Here is a 25,197-nt window from a genome sequence, read left to right as displayed (position 1 = left end):
GATCGTAACAGGCATTTTGTTTCCCGCCGTCCCGGTGGCCGGTGCACCTAATATTTAGTAACGGTCCGGCGGTGGCATGTACGTGACCGCACGCGCATAGGCGTAACGCCTGATGGTTAGGTATTTTCCAGTTACCCTCACCCGTGTGCACGCGTAATGACCCGTTGTGTTTGTCCGTTGTAGTTGTCGTACGCTGGATACACCCTCCCCTTGTGTCCAACACCCGCTGCCTGTAGCTGCCGTTTTCCCAAACATTTTGCGCGCCTAGTACCTGCCCGCGCCTTCTCCCAATCCCCTGGTAAATTACTGCCGTGGGGCTAACCATTAATTTTCGTGTGGTCGGTCTAGTGCGTTACCATGGTGTCAGAAACGACAACACAGACTGTCCGACCGCCAAAGCTAGGTGCCTAGACTTTTTCTATGAATATTGTATAAGGTCTTGCCAGCTGGCCATTAGGTCAGAGCACTGCTAAAGTTGTTTGGTTCATAAGTATAAGGTTTGGTCCGCAGCCCAGGAACGCCTCAATAATTATTAATTAATAAATTGCTACGTCCAAACTCCAAAGTAAGCGATCTAGGTATGTCATTAATAGTCTAAAATTATAGGATTGTCTTATGAATAATTTTGAGGCCAACTATTATAAATAAATACAACTAATATAGGTATTATAAATAGTTTGATCTACCTATCATTTTATAATATAGTTTAAACTTTTTGGAGTTAATATAGGTTTTGACTTTTGAGACATTAATCAAGTAATAAGTGATCACTAAAAATTTCATGAATCAGTTAGCTAATGGTCCCTTAGATATGATTTAGTAGCCCTTGATTGGTTCACTAAATTTTAGTGAATCATTAAATAAATCAATTTTAAGCCACCACGGATAAGTATGGGTTTTTAATATTAAGATGTAGTTATTTTATTTATTACAGTTATTATTCAACTAGTTAATTTTGTATTTAATTAGTGTATATTTTTTGTAAACTGAGATATTTTACAAATTATAAAGATTAAACACAATAAACTTTAGCAAGTATCTAAACGCAGAGTTTATAGAATTATATTCATACAATTAATAACATTAGTTATGAAAATTATATGAAAAAAATTAAAAAAAATATATGTATAAAGAGTTAAAGATATGACCTGCTTATTTGAGTAGTAATATTAGTACTCAATACATATAACTCAATTATAATAAATTTGTAATCAAAATGAAAGATGACTTGTTTTTATGTCAACGTATATCTAAATAATATGTTACTAAGTTATGTATGATTTTATTAAAATTTGTCCTAAGTAATATCAAAATGATAACTCAATTTTTCTTTTGACCATTAGGTACCTAGGCAGAGACGGACTGACCTTCTGTCCTCTAAGATAGTAGGTCCTTGTACTACATAGACACAGGTCCCTTCATTAAAAAGCGCCAACGAGCCATAATTAAGAGGCAGCACATCTTAAATCTTTATTATCTTCAACTGTAATTTTTGAATTTTATAATAATTTCTCATTTTTCAGAATACTGTAAATCGATACTTATTGCTAATATATTATTGGTGTAATTTCAGTTAGAATTATTTTATTTTTATGGTAAAGATACTAATTTCTCCTCTGAATTTTCCTGGCTATGGGGCCTTCTATTATTGGAGGTTAATAGGCTTTTACAAGCCTAGTCGTTCGCCCCTGTACTAACTGTTATTGTTAATAAAATATTGTACTACTGTCTACTCTTTATACACAATTAAAAATTACCAAAAGTGTATTGTCAATAGATTAAAATAATGGTGTATTTATATCAACTAACTTGTCTTACTCTTGTCATATGAATACTACAGTATAATACCTAGGTATGAATAGCATTCAAATAAACATTTTTTAATTGAATAATATGTTTAGCTATGTACGAGACTATGTAGGTACAAAATATATTAATATATTATTCATTTATAACATTGGGACATAAAAAAGATAATCTAATTTCATTTTTTTTGCAATAAAATAAACTAGGTTTGTGACTCGATATTTCAATCAATAGTTGTAATGAGACATAATGTGAATGTAATTAACAAAATATATATACCTACCTATTGGGGAAACAAAATAACAAAACACGCTCTGGTGGAAGTAAATTGTACCTTCTGATTCAGGATATAATATATATAGATATAGTTTTATATCTGTTATTTTACTTTGTCTAGTAAACTAATATTGTTCTCAAAACTTTATACTCTGATATAGCTAACTGTATACATTGGTAAGTACAATTTCTACTAATATTATCAAATACATTCAAATACACTTCACTTGAAGCAAAACGTATAAGGAATATTGGGAAATTACATACAAGCTGATGTTTATCCTACTCCAGACTGGTGGGGTAATCACCTAACCATCAGTATGGCAGGCGTTGACAGCGCGCCAAGTGTTAATTTGTTTTCCCAATATTCATTATAATACACCAGAGTTTTATCTTGCTTGTTATGTAATATACTAATTGCATAATTAATAATTATATTTCTAGATTGCTAAAAAATAATGATTATGATTATCAATAACTTATAGATACTATATTATAAAATAGTATAATAAAAACATTAAAATCTAGACAGTAAACAATTGCATTAGGAATTCCTTATTTAGATTATTGATTTGTGTTAAAATTTAAAATTTTTAAGCTCAATACATTTGTCTTAAACCCATTTTTCAAATCTAATTTGCATCAATAGTATTCAAAATTGTAGCTCTTTAATCAACATCTCAAAATGCAATGCAACATTTTGTTGAATCAATTATTATTAATAGTACTCTCTTCATAAAAAAACCAAACAATCCACCCAGTATTTGAGTACTGCGGGTCAGTCGAGAAGTCATTCGTTTAGCATCAACCCGCTAGGAATGTTTTGGAAAACCACTCGCCAATTATTTCATACTTTGATAACTACTAATGAATACTCATTTGCCCTTTAAACCTATGTATCAAAACAATTATACATTTTAATTGTTTTTTAAAAAAAACTACACCAATATTAACTTTATGTAAAATTTAATGAGATAATTTTTGCTTGGATAGTTCCACCAATAATTAGTAGGGTATTTGGGAGTTGGGTATAGTATAGGGTGGCCAGATTAAATTTTAAGAATTCCTGACACCAAAATTAAATTGTTCTCATTAAAAATAGGTACCTAATTATGTATCTATATTTATATTTTGTTTTTCTGTAAGCTGGTAAAGCCCAGTATTGGGAATAGATAACTAATAATTTATCTAGATAAAGATAAAGATGACTGTAATAATTTTTATCTAGATACAGATAAAGATAAAAATTAGTACATTTTTATCTAGATAAATTCCTGTTTAATTTTGAAAATATTCATGATACCTACTTGAGTTTACAGGTAAAAAAAAATACATAATTTAAAATTTTTTAAAGCAGAGGACAGAGGTCGTACAGATCGGTTAAGCGATAACTGAAATAGGTACCTGGAATTCTAATAGGGTTTTATAAATATTAAATTGTTATAAATTACAATTATTATAATATTATTATCCTTGTGAGTCCAATATCCATGAATGTTGGTTTATTTTTGTCGGTTTAAAACAATAATTATTTTTCATACTTTCTACACAATTCTATGAAACGGGTATCAGCTAATGAGACCATCTTCATTCGGTGGTGGCCGGTGGGTAGCAGGGATAGATGTTTTTGCTTTTGCTATTATTGGTTGTTCTTACAATCTTACCTACTACATGCCCATTACATATTTCTATTTTTGGGTTTTCTCATGAAAACTCCAGACTAACAATGAATATTAATAAATATTAAAATCATGGTATTATAATGCATAAGTATTACTAAACGTGTTTTCTATGTAATAGATGAAAAATAGAAAAATGTAAAAATAAAATAATAAAAATATTTTAAATTTTCAAATTTTTTTTAGTTCTTTTAAATAAATTATCTAGATAAGTACTCATAGATAACTAGAATTTTATCTAGATAAGTTTATCTAGATAAATTTATCTAGATATTTCCCAACACTGGACTAACGCCACAGAAATCCAGGACAAATGGCTACCCTAGTATACTATTATTATTATTAATGTAAATTAATGTACAAAAACGTAAGCCTCTTAAGATGACGTTGAGTCAAGTACCATGTCCTACTAATTTTTTTCATTTTACTAACTACTCTTTTAAATGGCCTATAATTGAGGTTACAAATTGTCAATATACACATTTTTATTGGTGTGCAATAAAATTGTGTCATAATTTTTTCAAGTAAAAAAGTAAAAGGAGAACCAATGTGTTCCTACATGCCATATTCAAAATTATGAGTACCTAATTATCAAAAGTGTTGCTAATCAGTTCTCACTGAGTGACCTCTTTCTATATTCATACATGTTCATTTCTTTCATCACCTATTCGTACAAACCTATTGTAATATAAATCCATCATATATGACGTGTATAGGATTAAAAAAAAAAAAAATTTTTTTGTTGGAGTATTAGGATTACTGCTTATGTTTGAACTTTGAATAAATATTGGTTTTTATAATAATTATTATTTTGTTAATATTTTATTAACGCTGTGTCCTGTGGTTATAAAAACTTTAATATTATGGGTGTTTCCCATGGCAACTGTTAACAAACAAACTGGTACCACTTCATTCCCATAGTTGACATGCGAACATGCAATCAAACAAAGAGCTTATTTTCATAATGGATGACACTACTTTTCCCCTTTTCTTTTATTAATATCATATGGGTAGCAAATAATAATAGGTAACCTATGGTTTGCATTTATTGGCACGATGAGTACATCATATTATAATATTGTAGTATAGTATTTTTTTTTCTCAGTATTTTACTGTAATTTTTAGTACTGTTTATGAAATATAAAATAAGATTACTATATTTTTATTTTAAGCTTTATTTTTCAATTATAGCTTATACACCTGAAAGTTAAGTCAGCTTAAATGAGAAACCTATACAAATCCTGCTCTAATCATGAATCTTGTAAGGCTTCATGCTTATTAGGCGCTTTCATTGTGTAATGCATATATTGTTATAATGTTATGAAGAAGAGTAATAAATCCGTAAAATAAAATAAAAATGTACAAATGAAAAACTAAAAATTTCTATTGTCAAGACTACAATTTTAGTGCGTTAAAGCAAAATACTTAAAATAATTTAAAAAAACGAAATTGCAAAATTCTAGATATCAAGACGTGTATTTCAGTTATTATTATAGCTTAATTATATAGGCAGAATATGAACTGACATGAATATTGGAAGTTAAAAAAATTGAATGATTCTTGTCGTATATAAAAAAAATCTATACCTTAACCTAAAAGGCTTAACCCCTACGTATATATTTAAAAAAAATTTAATTTACGTAATATATATCTGTATATGCATATTTTATATTTCGACCTTCATTCCTTCAGATACTTTTCCGATTATGCATCTGTACAGTTATATTGCTTATAACATTTAGTAGATATATCAATTTAATATTATAGCTTTTATTAAAAATCTGTAATTGCTCAACAATGTGATTTAAGCCTAGGTTCATGTAATTGAATGTAGAAAGCTTGATATAATATTTCATCTGATTTTTCTCAATATCTAAACTAAATAATATTACTACATTAATCTTAAACTTTGCTGTAAAGTTAAAAGCAATGGGGAACAATTTGTCTGAAATGTCAGAATTTTCTCGGAATCTTAATTAAATGTTGAAATATCCTTGTCGAAAAAAAGTTTTTCTTAAAATTAGTATCTACCTACGCATAATGGACATATTTTTATCTATATATAGCTGGTAGTACGTGTATTTCAATTAACTGGCCATACCAAATACTCGATAAAGTATGTATTTAGCGATATTGATAAATATCACCTATAATAAAATCCATTAAAAATAATTGACTTACAACTGATGATATGCATACCTAGTCTGCAGAAAATCTTATCGATTTGTACCGTTAATACGTAAAACACAATAAAGGCAATTTATTAGTGAAAAAGGCAAAAGGGAATTTATAAGTAAAAAAGTCCAAAAAAATAATACGTTCATCATCTTTCATATTAAATGACACACATTTTTATGTAAAAATTATTTCTCTATTATTATTATTATTAAAAGAAAGGATTTTGCCTTCAAGTACAAATCCTACTTATAAGTTAAAAATTATAACTGATTAACTAATAGTTCAAAATTCGATTTTTATACCGAAAAATATTCAGTCTTCTTCGGAATATGAAAGTATGCTGTCATTGAAAAATGTAAAAAAACTTAATAGCTGGTTACTTACGATAAACAATTTATTGTATAAAATATAATATATTTTTAAATGTATAGTAAATTACGAAAAAAATAATTTCAAAAAAAACATTTAAACATCTTATCCATAAAATAAAATTTAACCATATAAAATTATCACCTTGTATCTATTTATATATAACAATCTTATGCAATACCAACTATTTTTAAAGTATACAATAATTTAAATATCTAATTGACTAATTTCTACTATTCAAAATATTCAGTATAGTGTAAAAATAATAGATAATTTCGATTAAGGGGTTATGCTTCATTCTATAATTAATTCGTGTATCTTTTAATTTTAATTTTCCGAAAATTGTCAAATTATAAAAATATAACTAATTGTTGGACATTGAAAAAAATGCAGTTGTGATTTGTGAAATATTAAATTATTATAATTTATAACACATGGTTATAGTAATCTATAAAACTTCATAGCAATAAGCCAATAACTAATAACAGTATTACTAAGTACTTGTAAACGTGCTTGTATTTATTTTAATTTATTAATAAATAATTTATTATTTTATTTTCATTAATTATTAATGTAATACGTTTTTTTAGTCTTCAATAAGTATATGTATGTTTATGGTTTAATACTTTAATATAATTTTATTAAAATACCTTTGTTTAGCATTCATGTTTGTTAAGTATTTATCGTATTATTATATAGGTTTGTATAATACGTATGATAGATATTAAAAAATAATAATAAACCGTAACATTCCATTTTTTTTACTTTTCAATAAATTAGTCAACTTAAAACTGACCGTTAGTGGTCAATTTCTGAACTTATAGTTTCCATGGTTACTGTTTTGTAAACAGCACTGGCTAGTGTCTACCAGGTGCCCTTAGTTTCCCTTTTATATCAGTCTGAGTAAAGCAGTCAAACAGTCTACTTCTTCCCTTATGAATATATTTTCAAGTTAAAATATAATATGGGTAAGTCTTTGAAAACTTTATAATATTAATTTTATATCCAATACTTTTTCTGTGTTTTTTAAAAATATTTCTAAGTGCATTTTTTAAATATTAATCAAATATAAATATTCCAATTATTAAAATAATGGAATTATTAATAATTGTATGAACTTAAAAATATTTCTATTTTACGTGTAGCAAATACAAAATAAAAATAAATTTTTTATCGCTAATATATATTTAAATAGTGTATTACGGGTTCTTTGGTTATTGATATGAAAAATTAAAATAATAGGTAGACGTTCGTGATAGTATTTGAATAAATGATTTATTTTAACGTCTTTATGTTATTATTTTTTATCTAATTATAATAATTTCTTTTTAAAATTCTTGTTATGTTTGAAATAATTAACCTTTACTGTTAACTTCATTACGAAATTAATATATTTATTTATAGTTTGTCACAAAATTAATTCTTTGTATTTGCTTTTTGGAGCTTATGATTCAAACAATCATTAATTTAAAATTCGTTTGTATTTCAATAATTCGATTTATATAACTATAGATCGGAATTATATTGTTTTACTTAATGAATTTAGGTATTATTCTTTGGTTTAATTATTTATACGTCTATATTTTGTTGAAATGAAAAATTGTGGAACGTGTAAAAATATATTTCTATAAAAACAAATGTGCTACAATAATATTTTAATAATAATTTGAATAACCTTTTTTTTGTTCAGTAAATATAGTAAATTTAATAATGTTGATGGACTTTCGTCATTTTTAAATCAATATATTGTCTAGTATAGTGTATACACTTGGGGGCAAAAGCATGACATTGGTTTTTACTGGATCAATAGGAATAGAGGAAGTGTCCCCTTGCAGGGTAAAAGGGGTTGGTTGTTGGCGCCAGTCTGCTGTCTGCCGTATCATGCATGCCAGTGAACTCAAGGTGAATGAAACTACCCTCGATCAAATCGCTCCCCACCAATTCTCAACGTGTATTATGTAATGTGCAAACCTTGCTAAAATAATAATGTAAAATGAGATCCTTGATAAAAGTACACTTGACAATTGCTGGGTTTTAATTTTTTTTTTTAAAGATTTAATATCTTTTATGGTTATATTAAAATTATTGATGAATTATATTATAATATATATTTTCACTTTTCTAAAAAATAAAATCGGAAAGAATACAATTCATACATTACATACAATACACTCAAACTTTTGACTTTTGCTGTCACTAAGCTGTTTAATTTTAAATTTTATTATATAAAATAATCTCTGAAACGCGTTTTTTATGTAACGTAAATTGTTTGTTTTTAAATTGTTACCCTGACAACTTAAAAATATTTGTCATATGTGATAGGTATCTTTAAAGTAAAATATCTTTTTACTGAGTAATCTTTAGTTATTGTTATAACTTATAGTCATGATTTGTTGATTTTAGTTAATACAAAATGTTCGGTAACTATTTTATTCCTTCCCCTTCAATTGTTATTTATCGATAGTCGACTGTACTTAAATTTTAACCATTGGAGTTTCCATAAAAATAATTTTGCGTGTGTATTTGATACCTAATGAATTATCTTACCACTTCATTAATTAAAAGTTATTGCATAGATCTTGTTAGAAAATGTTGGAAAATGTTCTTAATTCAAACTATCTAATGTTATATTTCTATTTTTTCTAACATAATTATAACATAATAATTATACATTGCAATGCTTATTACATTGTTATCGTAATTAAAGAAAATTACAATACAAATTACGAAATTTCAAAAAATAAATAAATATATATATTTATATTTTATTTTACTAATGTGAGGTTAGTTTATTTAAAGAAAATATTTACTTATTATTACTCGATTTTTTTTTTAAATTTTACCAGTTTTCTTGTTTTTAGTGCAAATAAATCTGAATTAACGATCTTAAGTTATGTTTATTGTGAAATAGAATTAATAATATTAACATAAGTTCGAAAGAAGTAAGACCCTAAATAAATCAATAGAGCATAGGTCTTAAAAACCTTAATTAACACGATTTTGGCTTTGTTCAGTATTTATACACTACAAGAAAAAAAACCAACTATATTTGTACTGTGTGCTTGTGTGTGATTCTTTTACAGTTAATTTCTCTATAAATATACGGAAGTTTTTTTTAAATTAATCTTTATTTTGCTTTGACGACTCATTAGTTCTACGAAATTTGTCTTTATTGTAGATACTAATTAATAATTGTACATTGATATTGTTGACATGTACTATAAATAAAAATGAAAAATTTAATATTGCGATCAACACAAAATAATGAATATACAGTTTGTTATACACTTATAATACGTATGTATTATATAGGTACGTTTACATTAGAGCCTGAACACGAATGAACGCAAGCGAATGTTACCGAACGATCCAATGTAAACGGACGCGGCCGAATGTTTAGCGAATATGCGTTTGCATTCGTTCGTTAGCATTCGCTTGCGTTCGTTCTTTCGTTAGGGCTCTAAAACATGAAGTTGTAATTGCAATATTTAGATAATAATAACAACGGTAGCTATATAAGTATAGAAGATAGTATATCAATGATAACCATAATAACTATAATGATAATATTGAATCTATATTTATCATGTTATACACGTTTTAGATTATATTAATATTTGTGGTTTATAATTTTATCAAGACTATTTTATCTAACTGAATATTTCGTTCTTGGCGTTATGATCCTTTAATTTTTATAAATCACGGTTTTTAAATGAGAACATGCATTTATTTAATGTTTTCAAAGCAGAATATTTTTCTTTGAATTTTGGTGCAAGTATAAAAATCAAATTACGATCAATTACCTAGTTCATTATTTGTTACGAGGTATTTAAAGTGGCGGACATCTAAACTTTAAACTTTTACAAGATGCCAAGATATAATTCACTACTGCTTGAAATTTCAATTTTCATAATATGAATAATATTATATTGATTTCTAAAGAAAAATTGGTAGTTGTTTGCTATCGCCACGCCATATCATAATTTATAGTATAATATGATACAATTTCAAATATTATTAGCATTATCATATTAGTATTTACCATTTTTCAATAGATTTATCATATACTACAACTAGACTAACCTACATGTTAGATATCGAGATACTTAATACTTACATTGAAAATTAACGTGAATGTCGACATTTTTGATTAAAGACTGCCGCTGACGTAATGTCACTTGGTTGTAGGGTGATAACAAATAAGTACATATTTTTCTTTAGAATATATAATTATATACGGCTTGGTGGCAAGGCGATAACGAATAAGTTCCAAAAAAATAAAATTCGTTAAATTCATGAATATTTTTAAAAACGCGAAATTACCGTGAAAATGAATGGTCTCTCATAAGAAATATATATATATTTTAGTAGATACAATGGCTTGGGCATGATTTAATTTTAATTTCTTCTGTCTTGCCTGGTTTGTTCTCTTTCCCTAGACAATTTCTACCTAGAGAGAGATTCCATCCATACCTGAGTTCAAACTTTCGATTTTTGAGCCACTAAATTTGGCTATTAATGTCTTGAATCAAAAAAATAAATAGATTTTAATCTTAAAATTTGATAAAAAAAAATTAATAGTACTTATTACACCTATTAGTATTACTGGTGAATGGGAGCGGCATAACACCTGTACATTTTTATGATAATGTAATTTTGGTGGACTGATAAAATAGATATTTTTTTTTAAATTAAAAAACAACAATAAATTAATGGTTTTATCAAACATAATAATTGTACCAATTATTGATTCAAATTGGGTTGAATACATTAAAAATATGACATTCTTATCATTTTAGACATGAAGAGATTCAATGATGGTCATTCAAATGCCCCATTCAAACGTCCTAAGATGGGCCCTGATGACATAGAATTAAGAGTTCTTATTCCAAGCAAGGTACACTTTTTTAAATTTGAATATTCAATCTGTTATTGGTTATATTTTAATAATTATTTATTTTAGGTTGCTGGTTCGATTATTGGTAAGGGTGGATTCAACATTTCCAGACTGCGTACTGACGTGAGTTTTTTGTTTAAAATTTGAAAATTATGTTTGTTAAATATACTAAAAATTCAAAACCAACCAAAATAGGCCTACTATTGACTATTGTTATGTACATTTAATCCCTTTATAATTTAATCTTGTTTGGTTGAGGCGCTCAGTTGACCATGAAGGAATATTGTTAGACTATTTTATACTTGTCAATATACCCAATTATTGGGTCTAATAAAATTAAAATGAATAGAAATATTTATGAAGGTAAGTAGGCCTATTTAATATTTTCCTCTCGGAACATGTTAAGTTAAAAAAAAAAAGGATACTGGAATTATAAAGTTCAAATAATAATCATGTATAGTTGCTATGTAACTTAACCAAAACAAGACTGATCTTGGAAATTTGTTATGTGTTCTATGCCCATATGCCCATGCCCCTCGATGTGATTTATTTCACATGTCCCGTGGTACCCTGGGCCCCTCTGCATATACCACGCATATGCCCTGAACCTCAATCATCGACGAATACGACCTGCGAACAATAACGGATACTACCTGATGCTGTCCATCTAACAGTACAATGCCACAGTCACTGTCCCAGATTGCCCGGGTCCTGAACGGTAAATCATCCATCATCAATCTCTCATATATATACTTAAAATTTTCTTTTATGCATAACTTTTTTTTTCTTTAGTAGATTCAGATGTGTATTTATAATCATTTTGTTGTTGATAAATTATTTAATTGACTGAAAGCCTCTAAAATTGAGAAATGTTATTTAAAGAAAGTAGGTTGATTTCTCATATGGCTTTCAGGGCTTGCAGTTTTTTTTAAAAAAAAATTTCACTCTTTATGGTTAATTTAAAAATAGTTTGAAAAATTTAAAAATTGCCTCCTACACTGGGATTTTACACTGAAAATAACTTTTAAGACTAAATCCATTATATCCAAAAACTATTAAAGAATATAAATTAAATATTACAGAACTGTATGCTAAATCACTTTCCGTTTGTCCTATAAATCAGTTTATTTAAACTGATAAATTTCTTTTTCTGTTTGTGAGTTTTATCGGGAAATATACTAAGAATAGACCAGTTTTTTACCTGCATAAATATTAACTGTGCTTTTTTAATGTGTAACCTGTTTATTTATCAATATAATTTAATTGTAAAATATTATTAACATAAACCTATGCCCTTTTACTGATTTTAGTGTTAGTGTCTTTAAATTGGTCCATTCTTAGTTATATGCTTTCTTTTTTTGTCGGCCTAATATATATTCATGTGAATTCAAATAATCATTTATTTTATTTTTTTGTTAGAATACTGACTATTATATCAAGTAATGACAATGCTTTGAAAGTTTTGGGTGAAGTTATGGGTAATTTAGAAGATGGTGGTTCAGTAAGTATTCAAACATATTAAAAATAAATGTATTCATTTTTTAAAATTTAAATATTATTTATTTATGATTAGAGATTCAAACGTGGTGGAGCTGGTGGTGGTCAAGGTAATAACGATAATCAAGGAGGAGAGACTGATGTCGATGTCAGAATGTTAGTACACCAAAGTCAAGCTGGATGTATAATTGGGAAAGGAGGACTAAAAGTGAAAGAGCTAAGAGAGGTTAGTTCAGTACATAATTAATTAAGAGTTGTAATAAATAAATAGAATTATTTAATTAAATAATTTAACAAATTATATATTGGTTAGGTTCAAATTTAACGAGTAAATTTGTATATTGTTGTAAATATATTTAGTGTATCAAATAAAAATAATTTTTGTAACACAGTAATTCCTTATTATCCTTTAAGGTTACGTTCCAGGAAAGTTAGAAAAAAAAACACTGATAATGTTCTTAAAGTAATGGTTAGGTTTTATGTTTTTACTTTAAAAAATACAATAGTGTTAATATATTTTTTATTATTTATTTATATATATAGAATACATATTAGGAAGGATGAAAAAAATTGTACAATATTATGTTTGTTCCCATTTATTTAATAAGTATGATATATTTATCTAATGGCGTTTAGTCTGAACATTTAGTTGTTATTCCTAACATTAGCATCGGTTGTATAATAATTAGTGATGGGAACTATCGAACTATTTGATAGTAGTTCAATACTCGAACTATTCGATAGTCATCCATAACCTATTCGAATAGTCTAATAGTTTTTATTCAAATGTATCGAATAGTAGTTTATTGAATAGTTTTTATTTGAGTAATTTATCGAACAGTTTTTATGATTATTCAAACTATCAAATACTATTCGATAGTGTAAACTATTCGATAGTGCCCATCACTAATAATAATGGTAAAATGTATGAGTTATTAATACATGGATATTTCTGATTTAACTGCAGATACTGAGGGATTACTGTATCTTATATTACTTATAATAGTATGATGTAATATTTATCATACAATAATATTAAATTAAATTATAAAATTGTGTAAAACATTTTAATAAAATAATAAATAGTAATAATTAATATGCGCGTAAAAATAAATTTTACTGTTGATGTATTTAGTATTTATAACAGATAAAATAGCTTGTTGGTATATAGCAGGGTTCACCAACTGGCAGATCATGGTCTGCTGACATGTTTTTTACAAACCCTAATTGCTGCGTAATTATAAAATATATTATAGTTTTTAGATTACAATTTCATAATAAAATTACTAATATTTTCTGTTATTGTGAGTATGGTAAACGTATATAATATTTATCATACATGTGTCTCCTTCACCGAGCGTTACTTTGAAAACCCATAAGTGCAAAAAATAATTCAGAAAAGTTGACTGATATCTACGTTAGGAACATTAGATGCTCGCGCTGCTATGTTATCATATGTCATAAAAACAATATATAAGAATTTCCAAAGTACGTTTTATCACAATTTGGTATGCTTGTTATTAATTGTTAACGTATGAAAAAATTCATTGGGTATTTAAATGTGTCTTGGACCGTGGGAAGTTTGGTAAGTTTCAAAACGAACCCGCTTAGAAATTAGTTGGTGACCTGGTATGACTAAATAGTCAGTAAAAAGTACTCATTATTTAAATTATTTTATATATTATAAGCTAAAACTGTATAATAAATATAAGAAATTTACAATTAGTTCTTATTCTATTGCCAACTTTTAAATACATACGTTTAAATTGAAAACACCAAATTTTAAATACCTTTATCATCAATTGAAAATAATTTTTTCTGTTTCTTTTAGAAAACTGGATCACGGATTAAAATTTACACAAGTTGTTGTCCTATGAGTACTGATAGAGTTGTACAAATAACTGGCAAGCCAAATACTTGTTCAGATTGTGTAAGGGAAGTCCTGGATTTATTGAAAACTGTAAGTTTTTTTAAAATGTATTAATTTTTCAACGTATAATTTTTGATTTTGTTTTTTTAGGCACCTGTTAAAGGGGCAGAAGATCCATACGATCCCAATAATTTTGATGAATACTATTCTGATGAATATGGTGGTTATGGTAATCCAGCTGGTGGTGGTGGTGGTATGAGAGGTGGTAATATGAATCAACGTGGACCACCTGGACCAGGAAGATTCCAAGGCGGTGGTGGTGGTGGACCAATGAATAATCGGGGAATGTAAGTATTACATATCATTTCCCACTCGGCATTTTAATATTCCCCAACTACGGTAAAAATTTTTTCAGGAAAACAATATAGTTATTAAAATATTTGAAAAAGTTGCGTAAACAATAAGGAAACATTTTATTTACATTTTTTTGGTCAAGAAGTTCACATTTGAAAAATATTTTGTAAAAAACATTAACAAAACATTTTAATCATATTTTTTTAAAAAACGTTTTCATGGAAACATAAAAATATAAAGTCAACATTTTTGTGCAACCATATATAGTCCAATATTTTGTTATCATGAGAGTGAAATATTTATACAATATTATTAGTCAAATATTCATTATTCAAGCACTCGAAAATATTCATAAAATATCATTTCCCAAATGCCGTGTGGATTCTAAAAAATATTTTCTTTTATAATTTTGTCTTATATCAATATAATATATATTATTTAAGGTATAATTATTAAATATTTAGTTGTTTGTTAGATTTGTTTTGAAGCTCTGAATATTATATTATTTCTGTGAAACATAAGTTTTCAAATAGTTTCAAGTTTTCGTTTTTCATTGGCCAGTTTTCGTAACTGTTAATAGTTATAAATTTATGAAAACTATAAACCTTTTCATATTAAAAGTTATCATTGATTTGTATCATTTTGTTATTTTTATTTATTAATTTTTTATTAATCAACTCTTATTTTCTATGATTTAAAGGGCTTATTCCAGAGGCGGCGGTGGTCGTGGTGGTGGTGGCGGTTTTGGCGGCGGTGGCGGAGGTGGATTCAGTAATACTGGTGGCGGAAATTACGGAGGCAATGCTGGAGGCTATGGTGGCGGACCAGGTGGTTATGGAAATAATGTTGGATCTGGAAACTTTGGCGGTGGTGGCGGAGGAGGTTATGGTGGTAAGTTGTATTTTTAATTATTAACCTGTACCAACAAAAAGTATTTACTTAAATTATCATTTTCACTACTCTTTTTTAGTATTAATTTGATATGAACTTAAATTTAATTTTATTATTGGGGGATGCAACAAGAAACATAAATACTGTTTTCATTTAATCAAATCATGTGATGTGATTAGGAATGTCCAATGAATTCCATATTCAATTTATTGAATTATATGTCCTAGATAATTTTGATTATGGGAGGTTTAAACATATTGTTGGTTATTATATTTATTTTATATCTTCATTGCTGTTAATTTAATCTAATTAAAATGATATATTAATGTTTAAAATCAAGAACAATAGGTATTGTAATAAAAATATTGATTATTATATTATAGTGTTATATTAGTACAATTTCTACAAAAATTAATTTTCATATTACTACAATTAATTATAAACTATTAATTCAAAAATTCAAATGTTAAGTTTTAAAACATTCTGTTCACAAGAATAAATTTTAGGTGAATACTTTTGACTATAGTGCGTTTCATAAGAACTGCGACTCGACGCTTAAGCGCCTCGTGATTTATTTTTCATTAGGGTTTCTAAAACTAGCGTGCAATAATGTGCGTCAAATTAAAAATTAATAACGAATATTTTACACATTTTTTCGATCCTAGTTTAAAAACTCCTGGCTTGAGACAAAACCGCTACGAAGCACATTAGCATCGAGTCGCAGTTCTTATAGTGATATGCATACATATTTTATATAATATATTCTAATATAATAAATAAAAATATGAAAGCTGATTTCATATATTAATTCTAAATTCTACTCTATTCCGCAAGAAAACCGGTCGACTCTGCGCATCCCACCGCTTCACCCTGTTATCAAAACCAGTTAACCCATGGCAGGGTGTCGCGTGGGAATGGGCAGAAGAATTGTTTTCAGTAGAGCCACTGCCCATTCTCTCATGGATTAAAGTATATAGATATACTTTATGATATTTAACATATTTTGTAATTTTTTTAAATCTACATAGATGTAATGTAGGTATTTAATAAATGCATTTTTGTCTAAGTAATAACATTTGTTTTTTAAGATAATCAAGTCGTCGTTGTTGATTAAATAATAAATCATTTAAATTTGTATTGGTCTAGGCCCGGCAACTATGGCCATTTTCTATTTATTTTAGGGGTTACGGTTGGTACGGTTGATTTTCAACACGTGCATGTGTGGCAATGTTTATGCCACTATGGAATCTAGTGATTACCCATCCGGGAACTTAGTAGCAGCGGCTGTGTGATTGATTTTAGCCACAAATCAATTTTATTATAATATCTCATAATATTAACATTATTTATCTTCAAAAAATATGTTAAAATACTAAATAATTAAAAATATTTTCAACTTAATTGACACCTATCGTAATTAGTATTTTCTATTAATTTAGTTTTTTAATAGTTAAACTAACATTAATCCAAATTTTTAAATCATTTGTTATTGTGTGCATATTAATCCGTTATAATCTTAATGGTATATTATGTTTTGTTTTTTATAATTTAATTAAAACTAAAAATGAAGTACAATTTGGTTATTTTGATAATACTATCTCAAAAGTCAAAACTAATAATGCTAAAATTATTTTTATATATATATATATATATATTATATACCAGGTTTTCTTGTATAATATAATTCTTGTTTTTTTATTACAAAAGGTGGCTTTGACGATGGTCCTATGAGTGATTTTAGTATGCCTCCTCCAGCTATGGGTGCTGGAGCCGGAAAACCTGCGGCTTTTAATGGTTCTACGCAAGTCACTATTCCGAAAGATGTAAGTGACAGTTTTACCGTTGACGGAGTTATGCACAAGGCTTGCGTACCGAAAAGCATAAAAATTATCAATAAATGAAAAACAAAGGGATAATAATTTAAATAACTAAACACTTAATTTTCAAAAGTAATATGAGTTAGTAGGATTGATAAAAATAGAAGTGAAAAGAGGAGTATTTCTAGTAGGGGGAAGTTAGTGCCATGTAAGTGGGATAAAAAAAAACCAAGAAAAAATAAAATTACAGGTAATAGAAAAAAGAAAGCAAAATAAGGAATGCTTCGAGTGTGAATACCTTAGGTACTGGAATGGATATGAGATAAAAATGTTTCCTTTAATTAATTTATTATGTGCTTCAATTAACTCTCCAATTAAATTTTGTTTTATATTATTTGATATTTCGGTACGTTTGTCTTGAGTAGTTCCAATTTAGCGATCAAAACTGTTGCTTCCATTGTTTTTCGGTATGCGATCCCTTGTGTGCTCCTGTGTGTATTTCTTTTTTACGAATATAACTCGAACACATAGACTAATTTTAATTTCCTTATTGGTTAATAAAAAGTATATGTGTTTTATATTTGTAATTTTACTATATTACATCAATTCGACAATTAAATATAGATTACAGTATAATTAATTAACTTTCAAGGAAACAGACAATTTTAAATGTATCAGACTACCACTCATAATAAATTCTTGCAGTATGGTCTTACGAGATTTTTTTGACCTCTTTTATATTAAATATATTTCCTAATGATTAATAAATTAAATATTGATCTAATTTATTTGACAAATTTGAATAACTTCTTCTTACATAAATAAATTACACAATACTTAAAAATGTAAATATTAAATACATATTTTCAATTTATCAAATTTGAGCATAATATTGTATGTTGTTTTTAAATTTTACTCCTTTTCAAAAGAGAATATACCGGTCGTCGGTCTGGCGGCGCGCATTCCCCTCAAATTTCCCATTATTAGCATAATCACGTGGTTCTTGATGCACCAATCGAATCATTCCATATGGGCAAAAGCGGTATATTCTCTTTTGTAAAGGAGTATAGTAGTGATGAATGTTAGCCTAACACAAAAAAATTAATATAAAGTTCATCTATCCAAAGTTAGCTTACATAATATGTTAATAATTAAATTTCTTAATCTATCTTTATTTAGCATGCAATATTACGGAATTTAACACTTAGTTGTTTTACAATGTAACTGATTACTTTGTTGAGATGTGATTATATTTTTGCTCTGTTTGTTAAATTCAAAATTATTATTTAGTTATTTATTGACACTCAGTTTTTAGATACCTATATTATTAATTTTAAAATTAGCTTTAACATATAACTAAAAATGTTATGTTTAAAGATATCTAGAGGTTTGAAATATTATTAACTATATTAAAGAGTTTCCATTTCTTATTTTAGTCAGTTTCATGTTAAATAGATATTACCTAAATATACTATGACTTAGGAAATAAATATTAACTGGTCACTAGCTCATTAAAAATGTATGTAATTTTATTTTATCAATACGAGTATACGTCTCATTAGAATAACTATGTAACAATTTTTAAATGAATATATTTATTTGTGTTTAATTCTGTTGTATGTTTTAATAGATGTAGGAAAAAATGAAAATATTTGTATTTATTATAATTTTTTTTAAATCATTGTTATGTCCATTATTAATTTATATGTAATTTATTTTAAAGCTCGCGGGCGCGATAATCGGCAAAGCCGGCGCTAGAATCCGTCGTATACGCCAAGATTCGGGAGCCGGAATCACTATTGGCGAACCAACTGAAGGCTCAGATGAACGAATAATCACTATAAATGGCACAGACAGTCAAATTCAAATGGCACAATATTTATTACAACAATGGTTAGTATTTTATATTTTTATTTTTATCTTAATGTGTATTATTTAAGGTGAAAGGATCTTATAAAAAAAATACTAACATGTAAAAACGAAGTGCCATGCAGCTAACTATGGGTTCTCAGCTACAAGAAAACCGTTAACTGTCGTATGGAAGACTAGTGATTTTGTTGTTTTAAAAAAAAAGTATTTTCCTAACAAGAAGTCTCTAGTCTTCTTACGAAAGTATCGATTAACAGCATGCAACAACCATAACTGCTTTTATTTACTTGATTAACTATCTAATAACTTTTATGCTTTATATTTTACTAAAGATATGTATGTTTATAAAATATTATAATTTTGTATTGTATTTTTTATCTAAAAGTACCTTCGTTTTTTCTTCTAATTTTGTTTTTGATTAAAATTTCATTAAAATGATTTAAAACTACATTTTATTGAAAATTTTATTTATTGCTATTTTTTATTTTAATCATTTTATGTTAGATATATTTTAATGTTCAACAATATTTTATTTCTGTGTAATATAACTTTGATACTGTTTCAATTGCATTTAAACCTTGCTTAGTTAACTGTTTTTATGATCAACGTGGGAAATAATATAAATTGACTAATTTTTAAATGAAAAAAAAAAAATGTTTTTTTATTTAAATAATTTTTTTTTTTAAATTTGTATTATTAAAATATTATTTTTAAGTGTTTATGACTGTATAGCACTTATTTCTAGCATAGCATTATTATAATGATAAAAATCAGGGATGGGAAACTGATGGACAACCCCCACTTGCTACATTTTCAAATTATTTCATACAATTTTAAGTTATTTTTAACAGTATATTTATAAATACCATTGTTCGTAGATCATAAATTCGTACAATTATCCTATGACAGATGAAATTGAAAAACAATATTCTTCATTATAATTTTATAAGCAGCAAACAAATTAATTTCCATCTACAAAACAGATTGATGTGCTTTTGAAAAAAATTGCCCGTTAAAAATGTCTACTTTTGCGATGTTTTATTGATTTTCCATTTTCTCATTAAACATCTCATGTATGCTCTGGCCCGCTAGAGTCAAGTTCTAAAAAATTTCCGTCTAGTAAGTGAAGTTCCCATCCCTGATATATAGATAGTTAAAATAACAAAAAATATTTAAAATCTAATTCCATTATTTTATAATGTCGAGTACATTTTATTTATTTGTTTTTATTACAATTAGCACATTTTTATTATTTCCCCTAAAATTGAGAGCATCTAAATATAAAAGTGTTAATGCTTGCATGGATTGTTATTTGTTGTTTTTAAAATTATTTTGTAATTTTGAAAAACATTGTTTACCAAAAGTATTTAAAATTAACCTTACTAAAAAATTATATTAATTATCTATTATAGCTTAAGTACTGAGTTAAGATTTGTATTATATTTAAATCCATATTTATTATTTTTGTATAGCCTTATTATTTTTTAAATTTTATACCTTTTTGCACATCTTTGTAAAAATAAAAACAATTGATATATTTTTAAATGTTGTCAATTCATTTATTTTTAAAACTATTTAATCATATTATGTCTTATAATGTATAAAATATGAAGTTAAACTTATTTTATTTATTTTTTGTTTTAGCGTTCAAGCCCAAAAACCTGGAGGTCCTGGTGGCGACGGCTTCATGTAAATAAATAAAAAAAATGCAATTTGTGTTTTGCTATTCAATTATGTTTTCAATCATATTATACTCATTTCATACTATTTAATGTAGTTAATTAGTATCCATTAGTAATGATCCGTGTATTCAATTTTATTTGGTTTTTTATCTGCCTGGAGAAGAGGAATAGCTGAAACATACTCTGAGGGTGGCTCATGTTTATTTCACCTGTATTTTCAGTTGTTTGTGCTTCTATTTATATATTTTTTTTTTTTGTAAATATATGACATTATATTAATACAGATTTCCATCATTTAATTCTAGTTAATAAGTTTTTTTTAATTTTAAACACTTAAAAAATGTAGTAAAATGCCTAAGAAATACATTTATATTTATTAAGTTGATTTATAATAATTAAAAACCTTTCAATATAATATACAAAATTATATACATTATCCACACATTTTATAATTTAAAATATAAATTAGGTATTAATTATTAATAATAGGTTATATTTACATAAATAATTTTATAGACATGTAATTTATTATGTGTATTGTGGATGAAGATTTTGTATTGGTGTAATAATACTGAATAAGTAATAATACAGTGTGTTCTGTGGTTTTAATTGTATGTAATTTTTTTGTATTTACCATCCAATTTTAAAAATATTTGAAGAATTAAAATTATTAAGATTATTCTGATATACAATATTCTAAAATATGCCACTGGACGATTCCAGCTTAAACTTCTGGTGATTAGACTTATTTATTAAGATTCAACATTAAAATTGAATTTACATTATGTGTTACAAGTAGATATTATATATTTTATATAATTTAGATACGTACAAGAATCTTAATCTACATCAGCTATAGCATATAACTAAGTATTGCTATATAATAAGTATTATATAGTGCATATCAGACAGGGCCGTCCCAACGATTTACGGGGCCCGGGGCAGAGTAAAATTGCGGGGCCTAAAATGTCATTATCGCACGTCAGTTGCATATCGCATATGGGAGCTATACTCCCCAAATTTGAAACTAAAATGTGCGCAAATAATCTTAACAAATATACTACCATTGATTATAAATACTATTTATAATCAATGATAGTACATTGCACCTACAACAACATGAATAAGTAAATTAACTAATAACGCACCATGTCATATAATCAAACTTAATATAATAAATAAAAGTTATCAAAAATATATTGACAAAATAAGACAACAAATATAAAATATAGCAATAGGCATAATATTACAATATAAAAATATATTAAAAATTAACTTTTCTACTCTTTATATCCGCGAATTGATCAATAATATCATTATATTTTAATTGGTCAGCAATTTCTTTTTCGATAGAGATTATAGCTAAATTGGTGACTTTTTCTTGTGACAACATGCTTCGGAGATAGTTTTTTTTATTAATTTCAGCTTTGAAAAATATCGTTCTGCTGAAGCAGTAGTTACAGGCATAGTGAACAATATTCTTAATACTATGGACATATTGCAGTAAATGTCATCAACGCTGTAACTAAATATTTTTTCTAGAACTTTTAGTGGTGACGTGTCTTCTTCAATAATCTCACAAAGAATGACCATTTATATGTTTATTAATTAATTAATTAACCATTTATTAATTCATCGAACATTTCTCGACCATTTATATCATTTGTGTCACCAACTTCTAACAGATTTTGAATATCCATACAATTTTTTATTATATCATCTTTATTCATTTTAGAAATACTTCTAAAATTTTATAATTTATAAAATATAATAAAATATAAATACTATAAATAACATTTTATTGTTCAATTCAACAATTTTACATGAAAAAAAAAAAAATGATATGTACATTTTTTTTTGCTCGTCGACTTGACCTTTTATTGTATCTATGAAAGCGGGGCATGTCCAATTGTGGTGAGAGCGCGGAGCCGGGAGCGTGGGCCCCGCTCGCCCTGCCCTAGGGACGGCCCTGATATCAGAACTAGAGTAAATATAATGTAAATAAAGTGTAAACATAATAATTCAACCAGCGACATAATAAACATTTTATGTATAAGGGCAAATATTGAAGCTACTTACCCACAGATAAAATTAATATTAAAATCAGACTATGTATAAATACTAAGTTTTTTTTATTATTTAAACAAATAATAATATATATTATTTCACAATATTAATTATGTAACCTATACCTTAAAATAATAAATACACCCTGACCCTAAGCATAAAATATATTAATATCTTCTCAGTTCCCGTATACATACAACAACACACCAATCGTTTTGTTGCCTATGTGCAGACTTCTAGTCCCTAGAGTAAATCAGTAAAATATACCTATTGCTAATTTATCTCTGCATTAAAATCAATATATTGCCTATTCAATAATGTTAGTTAAATATAAAAATATGTCTACACCCTAACAAAATAACACACCAGCTTAAAATTGATTGAAGCACTTGCCCCCAAAAAATATGTTAGTTCAACGACATGGCTGATGCCCCCCGAAGTTAGTTTTATATTGTTTATTACAATACTACGTGGACCCGTGGAAGCAAAATAAATAAATATTATCCTACTTATGTACTAGATAATAACTTAGCTAATTATGTTGAATTAGATGCAAAAAAAAAATAATTTAGTGGATCAACCAGCATTTATTTCGACATTTTGTTAGGATAATTTATGACTTCTGTTATATTATAATTTATAAGTAGGTAGTTATTACTTATATAATAGTTATTTATTTTAAAAATTCAATAGTTGCTCCTCGATTTATTTTTAATAACTAGAGGTGGGTGCTCAATATAAAAGTGAAAAACAATTACTAAACAATAATAGCTTTAGCACATCTAGAAATTCACTAGGCTAATCTAGTGTGAAATATAACGCACCCGGATGTTTGGACCAATATCGTTCACATGGTTCATTATCCCGGTGCGGGATAGTGTGGGATAAGTTTAAATCAGTCTAGTTTAGCGAATTTCTAGTGTTTGTTTATTATGAGCTATTGGTGAATCAATTTTAGATTGCTTCTAGGTTATTTTAGGTGCATTTTACCATTTATACACATTATTAGTGACTGACCAATGACTGACGTGACTAGCATGAGACATTAGCATAGGCATAGTGAGGGGAGGGCTTGGGGGGCTTAGCCCCCCCAGTTGGAATAATAGCCCCCCCCAAAAACTTAAGGCCACCTATATTTAAAAAATATTCAAATAAATCATTTTTTCGATATTTAAATATCGATAAAAATAATTTTTTATTTTTTTATGTCACTTTATCTATTACATTTCTTATAAGTTATAATAGGTATCATTCAATAATGTGTTGTTTTTGTCGGTCAATATTATGTTGTTAAGGTTAAATTGTGCTTATTTTATTAAAATACGTCCTTACGTCATCTATTCATTATTTTATTGCGTTATTATTATTATTATTTACTAAAATCACAGAACAATAAAATGCAATAGCGATAACTGATAATAATATAAGATAAGCGCTACAAGCACGTGATGGAAACGTAATGTACCGAATCACTAAGTTCATTTCAAAAATGTATTACAGTTGAAACATTTCCGAATCTATACAAACTTCTGAACTTGGCTTTAAGTATACCAATTTCTTCAGCATCTTGTGAACAGTCTTTTTCGACTATGAGAAGAATCAGTACTTATATACGCTCTACCATGAATCATGATCGTTTTTCCTCTTTAGCTATTATTAATATTGAAAGAGATGTATCGAATAATATAAATGCTGAAGATATTTTAGAGATATATTTTAAAGAAAATAGACGTTTAATGTTGTAACAGTAAAAAAAAAAAAAATAGAATATTTTAATAAAACCTTTGATTGTCTCACGTTATTTGTATTTTTTATGTAAATTTGCAGATGTACCGGTTGGGGGGGTTGTTAAATCTTTTTCCTGGAAGGGCTAAAGCCCCCCCCAAAAAAAAATTTACCACCCTACGCCTATGGACATTAGTAAAATATGTATATAATATGCATG

General features: G+C 26.9%; 1 protein-coding gene and 1 non-coding gene across 2 annotated transcripts; both read left to right on the top strand.

Annotated features, from left to right (window-relative positions):
• Positions 1–7,070: 7,070 nt before the first annotated feature.
• LOC100169390 (heterogeneous nuclear ribonucleoprotein K) lies at positions 7,071–21,552 on the top strand. The gene is made up of 12 exons (XM_003241844.4): positions 7,071–7,276; positions 11,108–11,205; positions 11,272–11,328; positions 11,880–11,923; positions 12,625–12,706; positions 12,779–12,928; positions 14,534–14,662; positions 14,723–14,919; positions 15,627–15,817; positions 17,525–17,640; positions 19,358–19,527; positions 21,148–21,552. Exons 1-12 carry the CDS (start codon positions 7,273–7,275, stop codon positions 21,194–21,196), a joined length of 1,287 nt encoding a protein of 428 aa, XP_003241892.1. The 5' UTR covers positions 7,071–7,272; the 3' UTR covers positions 21,197–21,552.
• Positions 19,673–19,742, top strand: Mir7 (microRNA mir-7). Its single transcript, NR_040157.1, has one exon. It is a non-coding gene; the product is annotated as a microRNA mir-7 (primary transcript).
• Positions 21,553–25,197: the final 3,645 nt, after the last annotated feature.

Source organism: Acyrthosiphon pisum, chromosome A2 (assembly GCF_005508785.2).
Source record: "Acyrthosiphon pisum isolate AL4f chromosome A2, pea_aphid_22Mar2018_4r6ur, whole genome shotgun sequence".
Taxonomy (NCBI): Eukaryota; Metazoa; Arthropoda; class Insecta; order Hemiptera; family Aphididae; genus Acyrthosiphon; species Acyrthosiphon pisum.
The sequence above is the reverse complement of the archived record's forward strand: the minus strand, read 5'-3'. Positions and strand labels throughout refer to the sequence as shown.